Below are 22,087 nucleotides of genomic sequence, written 5' to 3'. Positions count from 1 at the left end.
TAAACACATGTCCTGTCTATTTGATATGAACACCCACTATTTTTTCCATTACTTTCCTTTATATTCACATCCATTTAATATAATCTTTTTAAACGTTTCACAAAAAGGTTTTTCCAGATCTAGTTTTAGTTTTATGTTTCCTAACTTATAATGATCTTTGTAGTCTGCTTCGTATTTTCTGTCTCTCTCCTATGATGTGAGGGGATCGTTCTTGATGAATCAATGATATATTTTTTCTGCGGAGCTAAACAAAGAACTTGGGTAATGCAAAAAACGTCACAATCGCTTGATGAGTAACTGCGATACCACTGCTAGATTTAGGAAACACCACCATTAACACATTGTAGAGCCACATCTCTGATTCTTGAGCGCTGGTTTAGCTCACCGGGAAGAGCAGGCACCCATATGCCGTATACCTGGGTTTAAATCTGACCCGCGGCCCTTTGCCACACGTCTTCTCCTCTCACGCTCTGTTTCCCTGTAACTCTTCACTGTACCCCACTGAAAAAGGCCCAAAAAAATATCCATGATTCTTCTTAGTACACTAGGAAAAAGGGGGAGTTGGAGAAACGGGTTTGGAGAAATTACCTTTATAGTTAACAAAAAACAGTTGCCATTATTGGAAGCATAAGAATGAATGAGTGTGAGTCTAAAACTTAAAAAAAAAGGATGAGAGGTGTGTGTGTGTGTGTGTGGGGGGGGGCACACAAAGAGGAAGGGACAGCAATAGCAAGATAATGAGGGCCAATTATTGGATACAAGCATGAGCTGTCTGCACTAAACCTGAGGCGTACCTGCTGATGACATCCAGTACCACTATGAAATCGTCGTATTTGAAGTTCGACATGTCTGTCCCCAGGATGTAGGCCTTCACTTTCAACTGGACATCCTGTGGAGAGAAATAATAGTGACACAGTGATTTGTGGGAGGAGAACCTGTGATAAGGCAGCTCCAAGTGGATCAGAAATTAAAATAAAAAATAAAAAATGAAATATAAATTTAATGGAAGAGAAATGCTTCAGAAAAACTTTGTTTTTTAAACGGTGGTGCAGACTTTTCAACAAACCTGCCAGATTCGTGTCAGTCCATGCTCCAACTTCTTCTTCACATAACTGCGGTCCACGGCCAGCTCATCGGACTCGGCGGCAGCAGCATCCTCTGCAGGTAGTCAAAAAGGCATACAGTTGAATTAAAAACGAAAACACACACACACACAGTGACCAATTAAAATTCTCTATTCAGATCCACCTCCTTTACCTTCTGGCTTGGCTGTCATTTCAGAGTCAAAGACTCTGCATCATTTAGCAATTTTAACGCGCATTTGCACAATGAAGACTGGATCGCAATCCACTCCCAGCACAAAAAGGTAATTATGTTAAATGAAAGATTAAAATTCCACCGGTGTATTTTAATATGAAAGGGAACACGGTGGTGTCAAAAATCCTTCATTGTCAGCTAAAGAGTGGGAGACTTTCTGTAGTGGCTGACAGTCAGCATCTGTCAAGAGTGTAGATCGTGTTACTCCCAACAGAGAGCGAAGAGTGACAGCAGCCTAGAAGCAAGGAGAACAAAGCTGGATGACAGCTTAATACAGGCCTGGATCCCTGTTCACTGTCACACCATCAGATATGCTAGTTTCTCAATTATCAGGTCAGTACCCTCTCTTTCTGTGTGCATTTTTCTTCGTCTCCCCGATCAGATAGATCAGACCACCATGTGGCAACGACACTGTAGCGTGTCGAAACGGCAGCGATGCTTCCCCTAAGCTGAAAATTGCTTTCATTAAATTCAAGCCGCTCTCATGTTTGAAGGGAATTTTTAGGAAAGCCACGAGCAGTTAGCCTGTAAGTCAACAAACGAGCAGTTCTCGGTTTCACATTAAATTCTATTCTAACGTAAAATAAAACCAAACGATTGGGAAAACCCAGCTTTTTATAGTTGATTTAAAGATTCACATTTTATACAGTAAATATGTAGTTTAAACACTTTCAGACTCTTGCTTAGCTTCATAGTTTCGTTCTTATACATGAGAAGAGTAGATCTGCAGATTATTAAAAAAAAAAAAAATCAAATATTTATCTTAATTTGGGTGGTTTCTTTTTCATCTTCTGTCTGAAATAAGCTGTTTGAGTTTCTTTCCTCTTAAGGTAGCTTCTGCTGATTATCTGCCCCTCATCCGGAGCTTCATGCATAAGATGACCAGATAGGGGAAATCCACTCTTCGACATCACACAGATCCAAGAGTGAAAAACTCTTTGGGCTCACCCGGACTTTAATATACCCCGACCTTGAATTTGAAACCGTGGCTGTGTTTACTATGTTCTATTAAAACGAATAAATATATGTGTTATTTACATGAATAAGTAAAATCACAGTGGTTCCTTTTCAAATAGATTTCCTTTTCCTTTCATCGTCTTCCTATTGGATTAACATGGAATTTCAATTTGGGAACAGGCATGAATTATGCAGCAAGATGACTGAAAGACCCGCAGACCGAAACACAAACACATAATTTAACTCCGCTTGGCTCAAACGTCTGCTGTCAAACAGAGCATCTGTGCAGTGGCCCTGCTGTGCACGACTATAAATATCTCCTGCAATTTTTTAAATGAGAAAACTGTACGTGTACGTTATGTGCTCAGAAAAGAAAAGTATGTGGTGACGTTACAAAGCTGCGTATGAAAACAATCTGTGGTGGTGAATGTGTTTTCATATTAACGCTGGAACAAAAAGCGCATCCATTTAAAAAGAAAAATGAAGAAAAAAGCCATACACATGAATCTGCATTAGATTTACACAGCCCACATGCTGTGTAAATCTAATTATATAAATATAATGACAAAAAAGGAAAGAAAGAGCCAGCAGGGACAGTTACATCAAGATGTTGTGAGGGGAGAATTAGGTCACTGCTGAGTGAAAAAACAGGAAAAGACATTAAAAAAAGACAAAAAAGACATTAAAAGAAAACAGAACAAAAGAAAAAAAATTGGATCCAAGACATAAAGCAAAATAAAAACAAACACAGGAACTCCTCAATGAACTGACGCTTCGATGCCTTTGAGTGTACTTTTTCTTGTTACAGAGATAAGAAGTTCAAAAAGTAAAGAATCTTTAGATCAGTGATGCCCAAAATACAACAATTCTCCAACAAGTGGTTTAGCTGAATAATGAGTCCAAAAATATATTTTAGTAAAACTACTGATGCCTGATCATTCAGAGCTTAAATCTTGAGTTTAAAATGAACATTTTTTTAAACTTGTAAAGCTAAAGAATGAAAATCCTCAACTTTAATGACCTAAAAGGTTTGTCACGTTTATTTTATGCCCAGCAATTAATGTTAGAGCATCAAACCACTAAGAAACGTGTTGTTCTTACCCCAACTACACATGAGGAAATAATTATTTCATCCCATGCTGCACCATGTCTACAGATTCAATGTCTTCCATCAACCTCTCCACTACTATTGGCAAGATCAAAGAGCTGTCAAAGGACATCAGGGACGAGACTGTACAAGGCTGGAGTGAGCTACAAGAACATCAAGCTGGGTGAGAAGGTGACAACTGTTGGTGTGGTTACTCAGAAACCCAAGAAAGAATTGAAATCTCTCAGCACTCGCATCGTTCCCATAACTCAAGTCGCTGTGTTTGTAGGAAGAAAAATGCTGAGCATGACCCGAAGAACATCATCAGCACGGTCGAGCACGGAGGTGGGAACATTATGCTTCGGGGCTGTTTTTCCCTGCTAAGGGTACAGGATGACTTCAACGCGTCTTGGACGAGAACACTGACGATGGGCTTGTGGATGCGTCTTCCAGCATCACAGTGACCCAAAACATACAGCCAAGGTAACAAAGGAGTGTCTAAAGAAGGCAGTGACCTTTCGATTAAAATGAAACTATCGTAAAAATTAGAGTCTGTTTATTGCTTTGGAAGTGAGAAAACTTACAAATTCAGCAGTGGATGAGATAATTGTTTTCCCCCACTGTAACTGCTTTATATCACAGACATGGTCAAACATTTCCATAGTCATCAGGGTGAAAACTCCCCCTCCTGTTACCAAGGATTGATGGTGTTCACTTTGGGCACCAGACCTGCAAAATGATTTAATAGACAAGGAGATGCAACTTTTATGCCAAACCGTAGATCTAATTTAAATTCCGGTCAGCAAGAATATTTTTGCACCTGCCTATCATGGATGATTATCTTCTCGTCCCACCAACTGATTGCAATCTTCACACTGAGAAATTCCCGGGGGGTTGATCTGATATGAAATGTGTGGCCTTATTCATCTACGTGTCTTGCCTCTCGGAAGTATTTTCATTACTTACCTTAACATCAGCCCATCCCTTCATTTTACCGTCACAGCCCTTACTTTCATTCTACATCCATAACATTACAATTGTAATAATAATAATAATTTAAAAAAAAATAAATTAATAATAATAATAATAATAATAATAATAATAATAATAATAGCTGCTTTAAAACAAACAATCCAGTCTGGCGATTTTTAACAGATACCCATCTCTGGTTTTAATTTCAGTCATTAATTGGGATGCTGTTGTTAAACACCATCGCATCATTCACTGAAGGACAAAAGAACGCAGGCCTAGGAGACATGGTGACATGGCAACTTGACATATCGGGGTTCAATTTAATGAGCACACGGGCGGCAGTGAATGTGAGGCAGTGTGAGGGGGGGGGGCGGGGACAAAAATTGGGGAAGACAAGTAGAAGAGAGGTCGTGAAAGCTAAGAGCTCTGATAAAATTGAGAGCAGGAACTGTAAGTGACTAATTCATGACACAATACTGAGATCCACAGGGTGTGTGCCAAAAAGAGTAAGTACGAAAAGAAGCACACAATCCTCCCCACCATTTTTAACACTGCAGTAATAACTAATAGTTTGAAATTAGCATCCACTTGCCTACAAAACACTAGACTTTACAACAATGATTGCTTCAGAAAGAATGACACGCACCTAAATCCTGCCAAAAACATAACCACAGTTCTGATGGCCACTGGGAACAGTTGATTGGGGTTATTTTTATTTTTCCTTTAGGTGGTCATTTCACTGGAACACCACAGGAACAGCAAACATTCCAGCTGCATATCCACGGCAGATTGGTGATTCATCACTGAACATCACTTCCTTTCCATTATTCACAGCCTACAATTGCTGCTCTTTAGCCCTCTGTAGCCTTCTTTTCTTCTGTTTATTGTACGTGCTGGTTTTCATTTGGCTTCCTCTTTTCTGTCCTGATGCCCTCACTTTGTTTGCATGTTCTGTATTGAATTTCCTTCTTAAAGATTTGGATAAATCTTTCTACTGTTTCACGAAACGACTCTCTTGCTGGTGCCATGACTTGTTTCAATTAGCCACGTGTAATAGCTTGCTCAGGTCTGCAAACACTCATTTAACTACAGCTTTACATTTCTTCAGAAAGCGATTGCATGAGATTTTCCTCCGCTTCAAGTGTTTCAACAATTTTTTCCTCTACTTGATCTGGAAAACTCATTAATTTAAATGACTAAAAATAGTGACTCCATAATTTTCCCTGTAAATGTGTATAACTAAAGAATCTCATTTGATTAACTGACAATCAGATATGACTATGTTTACTCAGTAAAAAATAAAATTAAAAGAAGAAAAGAAAAACCAAACAGGTTATAAGATGCACCCCGAAAATCTGATATCAATCTAGTACAGATAAAATCTATGGTTTTGCTTAAAGAGCAAAAGCAACTTATTCTGATAATTCACAAAACAATTTGGAACTGATAACCTTTATATTAAGTTTGACATAATATCCTGCCCCAATTTTTCATCTTTCCACCAGTTTTCTGAGTTTCTCATATTATGCTGCTGTTGTCACCTTAGTTCACGTCAGTGTGGTTTCCCGCTGCTAACCTGGTGAGGGTGGAGGCAAGCCTCCAACACTGACTAATAAAAACCTTAACAATTGCTTCTACAGAAGAGGAGGAAATAAATAACAGGGAAAGCAGGGAAAGCAACCCTTTGTGAATCCATAGGTGGCAAACAGTGTTTGACCTTTCGTGTCTGCGCAGGTAACAAAGTTCTTAGTGACTCACAGGTCAAACCCCTGCAGAGGCATCGGCCCCTCTGTGTGTTTTCTTAAAAAAATATGATGCATATAAAAGCAGCACGTGCACAACCTTTGCATTTTTCCAAAGCGGAAGGTTTTACCATTGTAGCCTGCAAAACACAATCTAAAAGAAGCAGTGGGTGATTATTAGTGTGTCATGGATAAAAAATATATATATTTATTTATTTAATACATTTGAGAAATAACACAAAATGAAAGGGAGAAAAACAGAATGAATTACTGGCCAAAAATTGCCTGTAACGCCTGGTTAATAAATCCAAATGAATCTTAAAGGATTAAAGATGGTCTAAGTGAGAGTTTAGTGCAGTCTGGACATAAAAAGTTTTTGTTTTTTTTTACTAACAAATAAAACTTAATGTCTTGGCATCTATTCATAGTATCTAACCTCCCACCAGAAATTATTTTTATTTGAAACATGCAGGTGCTTAAAAAGATTTCCATGGCAATTAGATTTACCACAAACTTCACTAAGTTGCAGTGGAAAAACACAACTCAGCCAATGTTTGAAAGCAGAAAAAAGCTAATCAGAGCTAAGAACCGATTAATAACAAATAACACACAAATGGAAAGAATAAATATATAATTCCTGGATTTTCATTTTCTAGGTTATAAGCTGTCCTGCAGTTAAACAGATATGGTGTTATATTTTAGATCACTGCCTTGCAACGTTTCACCAATGCAACAATATTAGGCATCACAGCAATGCTGTGTCATAATAGCATTGTTGTTGTGGATTACTCCATCACTCTGTTCTCTAATGTGCACCAAAAGAAGTAATCTTAGGACATTTCACACAAATTGACTGTCCCTACTTCAGTTTATATACCAAGATGCTATTAAACATTAATGTGGTGTGAAGGCAGCTTCTGTACATTCCAACATGCTCAATTGCTCTCCCACACAAGGAGCCACGGCTTCTCCCAGTGGCCATCGGAACTGATCAAACACGACGGGGAGTGTGCTACAGCGGCAAATCCATTGTGTTAGGTAGGGAGATGAAGGTCACCATCGCCACAAAATACTCTTTGACAAATGATAAAAGCTTATACAGTAAATTACTACTCGCAACCCACCCGATCCACCCACAACCCGCCCCCGCACCCCACCAGGACAAAGCCAGGGTCAAGGACACCTTTACATGGAGGTGACAGTCAATCGAATAGTGAGATGACAGATGTGCCTCAGGAAAGGGAAAATGGTACCCGTCCTTTCCACACTGAGGACGACCACATTTAATGAAGGATCCTGCGAACATAGCATGTCATCAACCATTTAGGACATCCTTTTGTGCCCTCATTCATTCACCTAATGAATGCTGTACAATATGGGGGATGAAAATAAATAGGCATGGCTAATATGACTGGTCTTCATTTACATCTTATTTTCGATATATTCTTCAGATAATTATATTAACAGTAATCAGGTAACAGTAACTGGAAATCCAGTGTACTTTATTACTTTTATTCAACTTTTAAACCACAAATTACGAACTGCCTTGAGAATAGAGCTTCTTTGTATTTTGCTAGATAAAAGAGCAACAGAAGCAGCAATTTGTTGAAACGTTCAAATATACAGAGACACTGCATGTAAAGTACGGCAAAAACAGAAGGTTCAAGTCATTACTTTGTGTGACCACCTTTATTCTACAACACAGCCTGAACTCTCATAGAAAAGCTTTTTTAAGTAATTTCTTTAAATAGTCTTCAGGAATAGTTTTCCGGGCTTCTTGAACAACATTCAAAGCTCTTCTTTGGATCCTGGCTGCCTTTTCTCCTTCTTTGTCAAGATGATCCTACTGTGGGACTCATGTAATGGACACAGATGAATGTATTGTAATAGATACTGGACCCCTGGGAAAAATGATTCTAAACTCATCTATGCCTGGAAGTGTCATTTGTCCAAGTGTGCAACAATACATTGCTTCAATAGCATTGAAGTTGGAATCTGGGGTGGCCAATCTATGACTGATAAAGTTCCCTTGGGCGCTTTCCTATTTAGGTATGCAGTATGGTTGATCCCTCACAGATGGTATTACATGGTTGATAAAAATCAAATCCACAGTGGATCAGATTTCTGTCTTCACAATTCCATCATTTTGCCTCTCAGCTGACCTCCGACGAAAATACTGACAATGATTTGAATTTGGATTTAACGCTCCATATCATTTATGTTCATTCCTGGTCTAATGAAATTTGATACCTTAACCTTTTCTCCATGTTTTCTCAGTAATTAAATGATAGTTACAATTATATTGTTACATGCATTACAAAAGGTCTTCAGTTATCTGAGGACTGGTCAATAGAACAAAAAAAGAAAAAAGAAAAGCATCAAAAGTGTCCTCATTAGGATTTTTGTTGGTGTGTAGGACTGCAGCCTATAGTTGTATATTGTTAGCTGGTAATTATGTGACAGTGCATTTCAGGTCTTTTTACAGAATAACGACAAAGTAATGTAACAGGTGTCTTGATGCGTGCACAATCATCCAGGTGAGGAAAATCTTGAGTAATGACTCCAACGCTGGCTGTAGATAGTTTTTTTTGCCTCTTTTACTTTTTACTGGGATATTCGGCTAATAGCTCTCTGGGGAAAAAAACACTGTGCAAAAATGCTATTTTATACCTATCAAACTGTTATCTTCAGCATTTTTTATAGATTCAACAAAGGAAGTGAAAGGCTGCTATGAAAGTATATAAAATACAATTTTAATTAGGTTCTTGCTAAGTTGTCTGTTCATCCCTTGAGTTGGGTGCCTTTTTACATTTAATAATTTATAAATACAGTGTTACATGTCTTACTACAAAAAAAAAAAAATCCTTGTACAGCTTCTAAAAAGGCCTGTTTGTATTAGCACAAAGCAGAAGAAACCCAAAGTCACATATGCATCATAGTCCACCAACTCTGCATGAATCTAATCCTTACACCCGGATCACATTAATTGCATAATGTAAATCCAATAATGAGTACATAAAATTCATATTCCAGTAATTAAGACAGACTACTGTTCTAGTTTAAGTTTCATAATGCAACATAACTAAAATACATCAAACTGCTGAGCATTACTGGAAAACTGGTTAATTGTAAAGCTATAATGACACATTTCATTGCACCACTGAAAAGAAGAGAATGAGACAGAGTAATTAGGAGTGATTGTTCTGCTACTGGCTGAAAAAAGAAAGCACTAAAGCACTGCCATGCATTTCACATTCTCTTTACAGGGCAAGGTTCAGTCATTCCTTTTTCGAAGGAAGAAATCTGCTAAACCTACAGGGAGTGCAGAATTATTAGGCAAGTTGTATTTTTGAGGAATAATGTTATTATTGAACAACAACCATGTTCTCAATGAACCCAAAAAACTCATTAATATCAAAGCTGAATGTTTTTGGAAGTAGTTTTTAGTTTGTTTTTAGTTTTAGCTATTTTAGGGGGATATCTGTGTGTGCAGGTGACTATTACTGTGCATAATTATTAGGCAACTTAACAAAAAACAAATATATACCCATTTCAATTATTTATTTTTACCAGTAAAACCAATATAACATCTCAACATTCACAAATATACATTTCTGACATTCAAAAACAAAACAAAAACAAATCAGCGACCAATATAGCCACCTTTCTTTGCAAGGACACTCAAAAGCCTGCCATCCATGGATTCTGTCAGTGTTTTGATCTGTTCACCATCAACATTGCGTGCAGCAGCAACCACAGCCTCCCAGACACTGTTCAGAGAGGTGTACTGTTTTCCCTCCTTGTAAATCTCACATTTGATGATGGACCACAGGTTCTCAGTGGGGTTCAGATCAGGTGAACGAGGAGGCCATGTCATTAGTTTTTCTTCTTTTATACCCTTTCTTGCCAGCCACGCTGTGGAGTACTTGGACGCGTGTGATGGAGCATTGTCCTGCATGAAAATCATGTTTTTCTTGAAGGATGCAGACTTCTTCCTGTACCACTGCTTGAAGAAGGTGTCTTCCAGAAACTGGCAGTAAGACTGGGAGTTGAGCTTGACTCCATCCTCAACCCGAAAAGGCCCCACAAGCTCATCTTTGATGATACCAGCCCAAACCAGTACTCCACCTCCACCTTGCTGCCGTCTGAGTCGGACTGGAGCTCTCTGCCCTTTACCAATCCAGCCACGGGCCCATCCATCTGGCCCATCAATACTCACTCTCATTTCATCAGTCCATAAAACCTTAGAAAAACCAGTCTTGAGATATTTCTTGGCCCAGTCTTGACGTTTCAGCTTGTGTGTCTTGTTCAGTGGTGGTCGTCTTTCAGCCTTTCTTACCTTGGCCATGTCTCTGAGTATTGCACACCTTGTGCTTTTGGGCACTCCAGTGATGTTGCAGCTCTGAAATATGGCCAAACTGGTGGCAAGTGGCATCTTGGCAGCTGCACGCTTGACTTTTCTCAGTTCATGGGCAGTTATTTTGCGCCTTGGTTTTTCCACACGCTTCTTGCGACCCTGTTGACTATTTTGAATGAAACGCTTGATTGTTCGATGATCACGCTTCAGAAGCTTTGCAATTTTGAGACTGCTGCATCCCTCTGCAAGATATCTCACTATTTTTGACTTTTCTGAGCCTGTCAAGTCCTTCTTTTGACCCGTTTTGCCAAAGGAAAGGACGTTGCCTAATAATTATGCACACCTGATATAGGGTGTTGATGTCATTAGACCACACCCCTTCTCATTACAGAGATGCACATCACCTAATATGCTTAATTGGTAGTAGGCTTTCGAGCCTATACAGCTTGGAGTAAGACAACATGCATGAAGAGGATGATGTGGACAAAATACTCATTTGCCTTATAATTCTGCACTCCCTGTATTGTAAGTGGAAATCAACAACAAGGAAAGACTGGCACTACCCTGACAGTGGGAAAAAAAATGGAGCCCATTTTCACCAAGTCCATTGCCACCACAGCATCCTGCAGCGACATGCCATCCCATCCAGTTTGCATTTAGTTGGACCCTCGTGTATTTTTCTATAAGACAATGAGCCCAAACACACCTCCAGGATGCGTAAGGTCTATTTGAACAAGAAGCAGAATGATGGGAGTGCCGGGTCAGATGTCCTGGCCTCCACAGTCACCTGACCTAAACCCAGTCGAGATGGTCTGGAATGAGATGGGCCGTCTCTTTTCCCCTCACCCCCAACTTGTTCATGCAAATGGCTGCACCTCTCAGTCCCTGGTTCTGCCAGAGGTTTCTTCCTGTTTAAAGGAAGTTTTTCCTTCCCACTGTTGCCAAGTGCTTGCTCATTTGGGGTCTGATTGTTTTCTCTGTATCACTGTAGGGTCTCTACCTTACAGTAGAAAGTGCTTTGAGGCGACTGTTGTTGTGATTTGGCGCTATATAAATAAAACTCAATTTAATTGAATAATAATAATAATAATAATAATAATAATAAAAGATTTGTAAAGTATAATTTGAGAAATTGTACTGAGTTGATATGACGGAACAGGTAAAACTCTTACCTGGAGTGGGTGTGGTCTCCTGTTTGTCATGCTCCTCGTGCCACTGCATAGTATGGTGGTAGCTTAGCATCACCTCCCACAATGCCTTACACAGATCTGTCAGGCAGGGAATGTAGCTGTCCGGGGTAATATGCTGCAGAGAGAGAGCAATAATGAAAAGAAGGTCAAAATAGCCTTTTTAGATTAATTCTTTACAAAACTTTGTGCTGTATTTCCTTAGCTCTATTGCACCTACTTTTAAAAGTGTGAAATAAAGATATGGGCTACTGAGATGGGCAAAACGGATTCCTGGCCGTCTTCTACATTACATCTAATTAAAGTCTGCTTATGCTAATCATCCAAGGACACTGCTGGAAAACACTTTCTGTGTCACAAGAAACACTTTCATGTTATGTAAGTGTTAATTAAAATAAGAAGTGATTAAAACAGGGACGGTACTGAGATGTAATCACAGAAATATACAGAGCAGATTTGGAAATATTTGATGTGCACACTAGGTGAGCGATTAGACTTCAACGTAACCGTGTCACTGACTTCCACATTAATACAGAGACGACTTTTAAAACTTTAACTGCAACAGTGAAGTACGTCTATGATGTCTGTGACAAAGCATCCTTTTAGCAGGCATGCAGGAAAGCAAAGGGATATCAACAATTTGTAGTTGCTGTGATAACAGCAGTTCAGTCAAGCTCTAATACATTTTGTCTGATTTGTGTGCATCTGTACAACAAGCCCAGTGCTGCAGATATACATGATGTGATGTGGGTGGAAAATTAGTCTGGATAAAGATGAATACATCCACTTTAATATTCTTTTAGCCCAAGCGCAATATTTTGTTAATATTCTGATCATTCTAATACAATAAGAAATCATTTATTAATCCCATGTCTTGGAAATTCCTTTGTTTCAGGAGCTAAAATGAATATCATGAAATTATAATAATTATTGTAATATTGACAGTAGTAGTAGTAGTAGTAATAGTACTAATAGTATTAAAAGAAATTGTTTATATATGATAAAATGATAACGTATTCGGTATTATCCTGCAGATACACCTCATTCAGACATATATTGTATTATGGAGTGTCACAGCCTTTCCTCTTTGTCCGTATGACAGTGCAGCAGATTCAGTCAGTCAATGCTGCCTGTCTAGTGAGCGGTGAAGAAGATGGACATGTAATCCACAATGTATAACAGTGTGTTCAGTGACCCCAACTCCACCAAAGCCACTCCCAGAAACAGCCTTCCTAATGAATCTGTTGGTGTCTCCAGCTCCAGTGCTGCTTCCCCAATTCAATTCAATTTTTATTCAATTCTATTTGATTTTTAGAGCTTCAAATAACAACAACAGTCACCTGAAGATTCTTAATACTGTAAGGTAATGACTCCACAATAATACAAGGAAAACAAACGCATCTTTTTAAAAGCATTACTTGTACCCAAGCTTATAAACAGGCTACAGAGGGACTTCTCACTGCATCACAAAGCAAGCTGGCAATTTGCAATCTACTAAATTCAACCTGTGTCAATAAAAAAGAGAAAACAGATAAATATATCTTTAACTACAAACAGACTAACAGTGCCAATTAGATAGGCGTGCTCATGAACCTATAGCATTTCATGTTCTCCACCAGCACCACCATATCACAGCACCATGTTGCCAAGCAACCAGAGTGAGGGGTGTTTGAGTGCGAAGGTTAAGATCTTTAGCAGGGCTTAATGAGAAGAAGTAAGCGCGACTGCACTCACAGAAAGTGTGAGTTTGAGTGTGAGTGATCTGCCCATCACACCTGCAGTTATAAAAACATTATCTACACCATCACTGGAAGCAGTCATCAACCTCGCTGGACACATCCCTCTCCACGAGTTCAGTGATGAGAGCTGGGAAGCTGTTCGGGATCTATTTTAGGCATTTGATTTTCTCAAGACAGTTTCCCATCATTATGCACATTTCAAATGCCAAGAAGTATCAGGGAGGGTTTGGAAAGAAAGTGCTGCTAAGTGAATTTCTCCCTTAATTGTGCGAGTGGGCATAAGCAGGAGCAAGCAGAAAAAAATACAAATGCCTCACATTTTACAAGACAAGAGAATACAAGAGAATGCAGTTTTCCTCGATCGAGGGACAGTCGCAAATCCCCGGCTCTCTCCCTCAAATACTCAATAAACATCATTAAACAAGCACCTCACAGAGAAGACTTTCTTCAATTCTGGCTCCCACTTTCACATTGCAGACTTATTGTACGAGTCTGGTTGGGTAAAAGCTGCAATATCTTACATTAGTTGAGTACAGAGATAACTGGCATCCAGTCTTTGCACTTAAAAGTTGCAGCACAGCTTAAAATTACAGCTTATATTCTTAATAATCTCTGAAGTTTTTTTTGTACTTGATGTGTTAGAAACAGATGGTTTTTCCTGGATTGCCATCTTCTTGTGCACATTTAATTTTCAAAACAGATCCTGACCTCAATGCGATTTCACGAATGAGGCTTAACGAAATAGGATCCAGCATTTAGAATGAATTAATTTTAAAAAACTTTGCAAAACTGTAATGTAAATGCAGCATCACAACTTTGCCAAAAGCAACAATTAAGAGCCCATGCTACGCAGTTGGTGACTTTTCCTGTTGCTTTTCAAACTACAGATATTCAGATACATACACAAATCATCCAGGAGACTAAAGAGAGAAAGATCTAATAAATTGGGCACCCTGGCATGATGATCCAAAATAAAGCAAAAACATTCCTCTGAGAGAACTGAGGGAAGTTTAAAAACGCAGCTAAACAGCTTCTGTGACAGGGTAATAAAAACAAACTACATGAGACCAATTCCTCTTTTCTGAACTGAGCGGTTTCTCTCATATTTCAGGCCTGCTTATGTAAAATAATGACTGGATTTGCACCAGAAGTGGATGAGAGTGTTTTCTACCTATGCAGCTACCCTTGGACAAAACCAGAAACTACTGTAATCATTGTGAAATCCCATCTTTATTAATATATGCTGAGGTGTCAAATCTGAGTCGTCATCACATCTCCTCGTGAAAAGAATACATATTTTTTTGTGTGTTATTTGGTTTAACTTGAATTTGTTAAACAGTTCACTGACGATGGGAATCAGAAGTGTTTCTGACCCCGTGTTCTAATTTTTACTACAGAATCGTGGCCCTTACATTCAGACACTTCTAAGAATTTCTTGAATCTTTCAATATACTGCGGATCATAGATGAGAATTTGCAATTTTACACTCAGAAGATTTATTTCTGAATTGTTTAACTTCAGTATTTGTATTGAGTGGTGTACACTCCCCATGTCTATTTAAAACGACTCACCATCTCTGGAATCCTCTTCTTATACCCAGTCGTTTAGGCTAATTACTAAATTAGCCTAAACGACTGGAGTGTTGTAACAGAGGCCATCTAGGATTGAGAACATCTTTAGAAAAAAAAACTTTCATGGGTCTCCTAAACAGTTACAGTGTTACCAATAACAAACCCTTTGAATTAAAGCTGAACGTCTCAACTTTAATCACGTCTTGGCTGATTTTAAATCCACTGTGGTGTGCAGAACCAAAAATTGATGGACCTAACTGTATGACATTTTGTAAATCATGGCCACTTATTGATTTAAAATAGCATCCCAGCATGTTAGAAATGAGTGTGTGCATGCTGGAAAGAATAAAACAAATATTTGCATGAGCTCATTCTCATTTGATGCTATTTTTACTCTGACAGGCTGGATAAACATCATTACTATAATCACTATGGTTTACGAGCAAGAAATGTATCATATTTGTTATGAAGTGCTCAGTCCACCCTCATCACTTCTCCTGTGTGACAGTCTATGACTTCTGGACTGAACTAACCTATTTGAATCAAGAGATTCGTATAGACTAGGGGATTGATGGGAGGTGAGGCTATCCAATACTGATGAGATGTTGATGTAAAATTAATAAGACCCTTTCACAATCAGAACTGACCTTTCTGAGTGCTCCCATTTGCCTTGAATTTTTAAGGCGCATAACTAAACGGTGAGTTCACAGGGGGAGATGTGGCTGTAACATTTCCTCAAATTTTATTTATCAGGGGAGGAGCCCGTAAAGTTTGCATTTCCACAGAAAAACAAAATTTCCCATTATTACAGGCCTAGACAAGCACAGAAAGTGGGATTTTAATTCGTTTCTTATGAGCATGTCAAACGTTTCTTATGAGCATATCAAAAGTATTTATTCAAAGAGCACTGCTCATTTGCCTAAAACACATTTTCAGTGTAGTCTGAGCCAGAACAAGTATATTCTTCATATATGTCAGACAGACCTTGGAAACAAGAACTGAGTGATCAGTGTCGCAAAAATTATATATATATATATATATATATATATATATATATTAGGGGTGCAACGATATTCGTATCGATATTGAACCGTTCGATACAGTGCTTTCGGTTCGGTACGCATATGTATCGAACAATACAAAATTTTTGATTTATTTTATCAACTTTCCTTCTGACGATGCTGTCTGTGTTGAGCGCTCAGTGAATCTGCGTTCGACTACTCCGCCTAGGCAGCACTGTCGAGCCTAGGCGGAGTAGTCGAACGCAGATTCACTGAGCGCTCAACACAGACAGCATCGTCAGAAGGAAGAGCGCAGGGCATTCAGATCTGGCGTTTGGAATTATTTTGGTTTTCATGTGACGTATGACCCTGAAGGTAAGCGAGTCATGGACTAAAGTAAAACAGTATGTTTGCCATGCAATGCTCAATTACATGGGTGGGAGCTAGTGTGTTAGCGCAGTTAGCTCGTTAATATGTTGGCCATCTAGCCCCATGCACGGGGCGATCGGCGGTAGCTCGTTAACGGAGATTTGCCGTGTTGTGGCGTTAAGGTCATTTCAACGAGATTAACCTGTAAGCACTAGTGGGAACACAACGAATATGACTGCACATTTACGCCGACATCATCCTAGTGCAAAGACAAAAACAACAAGCATGCTACTAACTTTAGCCGAGTCATTTAGACAGCTGTTAGCACATGATTCTCCTTATGCTGCTGAGAATATAGCCCAGAAGAAGCGGATAGTATAGCTTTTATTTTGGAAAGAGCCATTTCTCTGTAATAAACTCTCTTTTTCAAAGATGAGTGATTCCTCAATCAGATACAGGGCTCGCAATATCGCTAGCCCGACGTCCTGGGGCTAGCGATCTTTTCAGTCGGGCTACCAAAATCTATCTCTTCCCTGCCCGTCGGGCTATTGTAGGCAAAATATATGTCAATGCTTTTGCATTCTTTCAGAAATGTAGCTGGGTAATTATGTCATTGGCATCGGTGAGCCACTGTCAATATGTGACATATTGAAATCGCGTTTGAATTTGCACTTGTTTTTTTGCTTTCACTTTGCAATCGTGCGAACTGTGTATAGAGAGCGACAGCACTGATCTGTGAGTGATGATAATTTGTGCACCAATTCCTCTGACATCGTCTTATTAATTGTTAGCTTACTATGCAAACATGACAAGTGAAATCTCCCGCAGCTTAAACATGTGAGAGGTTGATCGCGCAGAGAATCGCTGAGCTTATGTGAGTGCGTGTGTAAAAGCATTTCAGTTCTGCTGAGCCAAATAAGACAGGTCAGGGTGAAGAAGTGACAGCCAAAGAAAAGCTTACCACAAAACGGAGAAGTTATGACAAATCAGACTATAAGGCAAAAAGAAAGTGCAGCTTTATGGTTTCATGGACAAAAGAATTTCTGTGGCTGCGATATGACGAGCTAAATAACCAGGGCTGCACATAAGTGGTCCGCAGGTGCGCATTCGCTGTCAAAATAAAAAACACGCACAAGGGTTAGGGTTAAATTTAAAAACTGTACTTTTGAGTTAAAATATATATTTATAATTTTAATAAATGACAAATTAAAAAGGCATGAACATTTTTTTGTATCGAAAAAATATCGAACCGTGACACCAAAGTACCGAACCGAACCGTGAATTTTGTGTATTGTTGCACCCCTAAAATAAATATATATATATATATATATATATATATATATATATATATATATATATATATATATATATATATATATATATATATATATAAGTGCACTAAATAAAATAACCTAATGTAAGGAGTCAAAACAAAACACTTGATCTTCATATGGTGTCATTGAAGCAAAGGAACTGCACGTGGGTGCTCACATGCCTCTCCATTTGAGTGTTTCTGAATGAGCTGCCATATCGAACAGAAGACCGTAACAACATCCTCAGAACTCTTCAATGGGTGAGTGTAGGTACACTCTCTGAAGTGTACCTACACTCACCCGTAGTGTGCTCGTATTGTGAGTGGAACCATTCAGGCGACACAATATGCTGACAGACACTCCATCAAACGGAAGTAAACAGTAGGATGTGCACAGTTTTATGTGTATCGTGACTGAGAGGTATAATAAATAGTTGCTTGGTCCGGATTAGAAAAAAAGGAGGCAAGGAAGAAGACTAAAAAGAATAAAATCAGTTATGTCTTGAAGGAAGAATGATTTTTTCACTGTGTATAAAAAAAATTCCTACATACAAGCAGTCGCCTTTCAAATGGCTGAAGGAACACATTCATCCAAAATAATCTTTGACCTGGAACCCCTTTACAGACAGGAAAATAAGCTCCTCTCAGGCCATCTACCAGCAGGGGTAGAAGAACATGCATAAACAGAGAGAAACACACAGGAAAAAGGGGTGGAAGAGATGAAAACAGAAAGCAAGCGCATGTAGCTCAAAGGTAAGAGGTAAAGGACAGGCCATGGTGTATATAAGCATACAGGAAATACCCTGGGTAAAAGCTGTGCATTCAAACACCAAAGGACCAGGGAGGAATCCACAGCAACAGCAGACGTATAAGGAGAAACTGTATCCTCAGATAAGGCTTGGGATAACCTTTATCTATACCTTCATATGCTTTACCCTCTATGTTGCAGGCCAGGCGTGAGGACATATTTTCTGAGGATGTCACGTCACCTCCAATACTGACAAAATACCAACTCTGTGTCTCTCTCAAGAGAGAGAGAGACGCTCGAGCTATATCAAGGTTGTCAGGACAGTGAGGCGCGGTGAATTAGCTGGCAATATGAGCTAAGAGAGTCCTCACAAATGACATTTTAATGTAACAGAGGTGACCTTAACATGTAGCGTAGGAGGGCAGTGGGGGTTGTGCCACATTAATGTGCCAGACAAGCTTTAAAAAAGCTCTTTACAGACAGTAAAGTTACTTTTTTACAGTGAGCCGAGCAGCATGGAGTGTTTATTTTCTCTTTGTTTTTTCACATTTCTGCAGTACTTTACTCAGCAGCTCTCCAAAGCCGCCATTCACCTTTAATGTATCTGCTACATACTGAAATGCCGGTCAAAACACTAATGTGACTCAGGGTGATAACAATATGGTGATAAATAATAACACAAAAGAGCACTCAGAGAGCATAACTCCCCCACAAAGTAAATGGCTATACCGAAGCTTTGATGTTTTATAAGGATTTTATGGCGTTATTATCATGTGGTAGGGGACCGTACTGAAAACATTAAAAGTGTGTTGCATAGCTCTCTCCATGCCTTTTTATGTGATGGATACCTCGATATGGTTTCTCGAAATTTTCAATTTTGACCTTGGGTACTAATAGTGAAGGTCAAGGTCAAATTAGCCAACCTAGGTGCTCATGTCCCCCAAGGCCTCGTATATTGTTGTGAACTTTGAATACGATTGATAAAAAACTGTGGGAAATGATACGAATCAGGTGTTTTTGATTGAAATCTGGGTTTTCTGAAGCAGCAGCAGATGTGTGATGTCCTGAGTGGCACTTTTCTTTAACAACGATAAACCCTGCAACATCAGACCGCAGCAGTAAAACAATACAATAAAAGCTTCTTAATGTGCATTTAAACAGGTGGCACAGCAGCATAAACATTACCAACAATGTCCTGTGCTCTTCTACACACCTGACAGGTCAGCTGTTGCACACAGACTGCAGGTTTATAGAGTGAACTTTGTTTTTGTTTTTTTTGATAAAGTAGTCCTTCTGTGGATGAATGAGCTCCGTCAGATCACAGTTACATTTCAGCATCTTTACGGTGCTATGTGAGATGAAGTTGTGGCACCCCGCCCCCCACTTCTAGTGGTATCTCTCCATTCAGAAAGTTTGCATTTTCTAGCCAAAATATTTTGATTACAATAACTAAGAGCATTCCTTGATACCCTTGGGTGAGAGTGTAACTCACTCCCGGCATGTTCATGATGAATTGGCCAAGTTGGCTTGCTGGGCATGAAATGTGATTTATTTCGATCTGAATGGAAAGAAAAAGACAGACAGAGCGAGATCTGAGGAATGTGGGCCAGTATGGAGACCCCCTCCCTCAAGTAAAAAGCACTGCTGCTGCTGCAGTGCACTGAGTCTGTATTGTGACCAAGATTAATTATCTCACAGTGAAAGGCTACAATACACCAAGCTTCTCACTGAAGTAATAACTTCTTTACTTTCAATCATGTTCTCCGTGCTCTTCTCTCCTCCTTAATTCAACTTTTACAAAAATCTGACAAACCACTGCAAGAGAATAAGAACGTATTCGAGTAAGTATTTGTGTATCCAGCACAACGCACTGGTTTCATGCTCTCATCATACTGACTAAAAGAAAAAGGCTTTCGCGCTAACCAGCTGAAGCGGACTTAATCCTTTATATAGCAAAGAAGCCGCTCATAACACTGAACAAACAGATAGCACCAGCTCCTTACCGTGCACAGGTCCTTATACTGCATCTTCTGGAACTTGGTATCGGCATTGCCGGCGCACAGCTCCACGTATCCCAGCACAACTTGGAACACTGTGTTGTGGATGGCCTGGGTGAAGTGCATGTGTAACTGGTCCATAGCAGTCTGCAGAGAGAGCCAAACACACTGTTATGAAAACTATTACACCAAGATGTCACTGTCAGTCTGCCAGTGTGGCTCTGTGAAAAGGCAAACAGCAGGGAAATTGCAAATCACACTTCTTGGAACACATATTGTATACTTAATATTTCTAGTTTCACACTATGGCACAAAGGAAAATGAGGATAGCTGCGTACTCTGGGAACTGCAGTGTTCCAGTCAAAGTTGTTGTTGTTTGTTTTTTTTTAAAGTGTAGTTTGCTGCTGTAAAAGGTAATTAATGAAGTCATAAGGAAATTGCAGAAAAACACATTGACAGACAGACATGTTGGTGACGCATGTTGTGTTTCGGCAGAGCTAGCAGCCTCCACTCGTCGCACTATTAATTTCATGTGACACACCTGAAGCCATTTTGTTGAAATCATTTATCATAGGAGCATTATGACTCGAGGGGGGGGGGATAATCCACAATTACACACTCGCTTGCTACTTAAACACTGCCTACAAATAACCTGCTGTTATTTACTTTTCGGTGAACTCCCCACTGAGCCTCTTCCATCTCCGCTGTGCTTTTGTTTGAAATCGACTACAGGTAATGACATTTCTTCTATATACAGATCCAGCAAACATGAGGTAGTGTAAGCATTTATCTGGAGGTATATTCGTGCCCACCTGGTGACTGTAAATTCAATACTCCCCTCCCTTAAATAAAAAAAAAAGAAACAGACACACACACAAAAAATAATAATAAAATACTGTTTTTGTCTCCACATACCCCCGTGGGGAATATTCTATTGATGCTCAACATCAATATTGTCTGCCTGCTGTTTGATCGTGGGCAGGTAGCTCACAGTGAAAAGATCCCAGTGACAAATATGGGAAGAAAACAACAACAGCAAAGCGAGGGCTTTAAAACAAAATGACCTAAAGCGGAATTTTCACACAAAGTAGGCTCATTTAACCTAAAATAGTGATTAAATACATTGATTTATTACCTTAACTGACAGTTTCATTAAAGATTTTCTTGTAAGAGTAATTCCAAAAGATACTCATAACTAAAAAATACAAAAAAAAGCACTTATCTTTCAAAAAAGCCCCAAAAAACTATAGTTATGCAGTCGGTTTGTGTCTGCTATAATTTATTCTTTTCTAAAGTCAGTTTACATTTACCCCCAATTTACTGTCTTGCAGCTCCTACCCACCGTCTCACTGTGGGACCCTTGAGAAATGAGGACACAACAGTCGCAAGAGACGTGGGAAGAGTATTGAGCAAAGCCCTAGGTAATGGGTGTTGCAGTGCAATTACATTTCTTACTAAAAGAAATGACCACAAAATGTAGCTCCCCCCAAAATCCGCTGTGAAACCCTGCTTGCACAAAAGTCATTTAAACATTTCTTCTCTTCTTTCTCGGGGAGTTTCACTTCATCTGACCCAAAAACACATGAGGAAAAAAAAAGAAAATACTGGCTGTACAATGTCTAGACTGTAGAAGAGGGAAAAAAAGGGAAGTAACTATGGCAAACCGCCCTCGTGACAATAAACCTCGTCTTCAGCTAAATTTGACGTGAGCCTCGGCGATTGTAGCGTTAT

At 39.2% G+C, this 22,087-nt stretch overlaps 1 protein-coding gene and 1 long non-coding RNA gene across 3 annotated transcripts in view; one reads left to right on the top strand and one right to left on the bottom strand.

Moving 5' to 3' along the window:
- The window catches only part of LOC143414815 (uncharacterized), a 48,736-nt gene extending 44,843 nt beyond the window's left edge, over positions 1–3,893 (top strand). Inside the window, exons 3-4 of the long non-coding RNA XR_013095494.1 lie at positions 3,431–3,545; positions 3,651–3,893. This is a non-coding gene — a long non-coding RNA (uncharacterized LOC143414815). The remainder of the gene's footprint in view (positions 1–3,430; positions 3,546–3,650) is intronic.
- Positions 1–22,087, bottom strand: part of vps50 (VPS50 EARP/GARPII complex subunit) — a 127,609-nt gene that overhangs the window by 54,115 nt on the left and 51,407 nt on the right. For both annotated transcript variants that reach the window (XM_004547928.3, XM_004547929.3), the window contains exons 12-15: positions 20,363–20,503; positions 11,605–11,737; positions 1,067–1,158; positions 795–889 (exon numbers count right to left, since the gene is read on the bottom strand). In XM_004547928.3, the coding sequence (XP_004547985.1) occupies positions 795–889; positions 1,067–1,158; positions 11,605–11,737; positions 20,363–20,503 (461 nt within the window). The remainder of the gene's footprint in view (positions 1–794; positions 890–1,066; positions 1,159–11,604; positions 11,738–20,362; positions 20,504–22,087) is intronic.

This window comes from Maylandia zebra, linkage group LG22, assembly GCF_041146795.1.
Source record: "Maylandia zebra isolate NMK-2024a linkage group LG22, Mzebra_GT3a, whole genome shotgun sequence".
NCBI classification, from domain to species: domain Eukaryota; kingdom Metazoa; phylum Chordata; class Actinopteri; order Cichliformes; family Cichlidae; genus Maylandia; species Maylandia zebra.
This window is presented reverse-complemented; position numbering and strand designations above follow the sequence as displayed.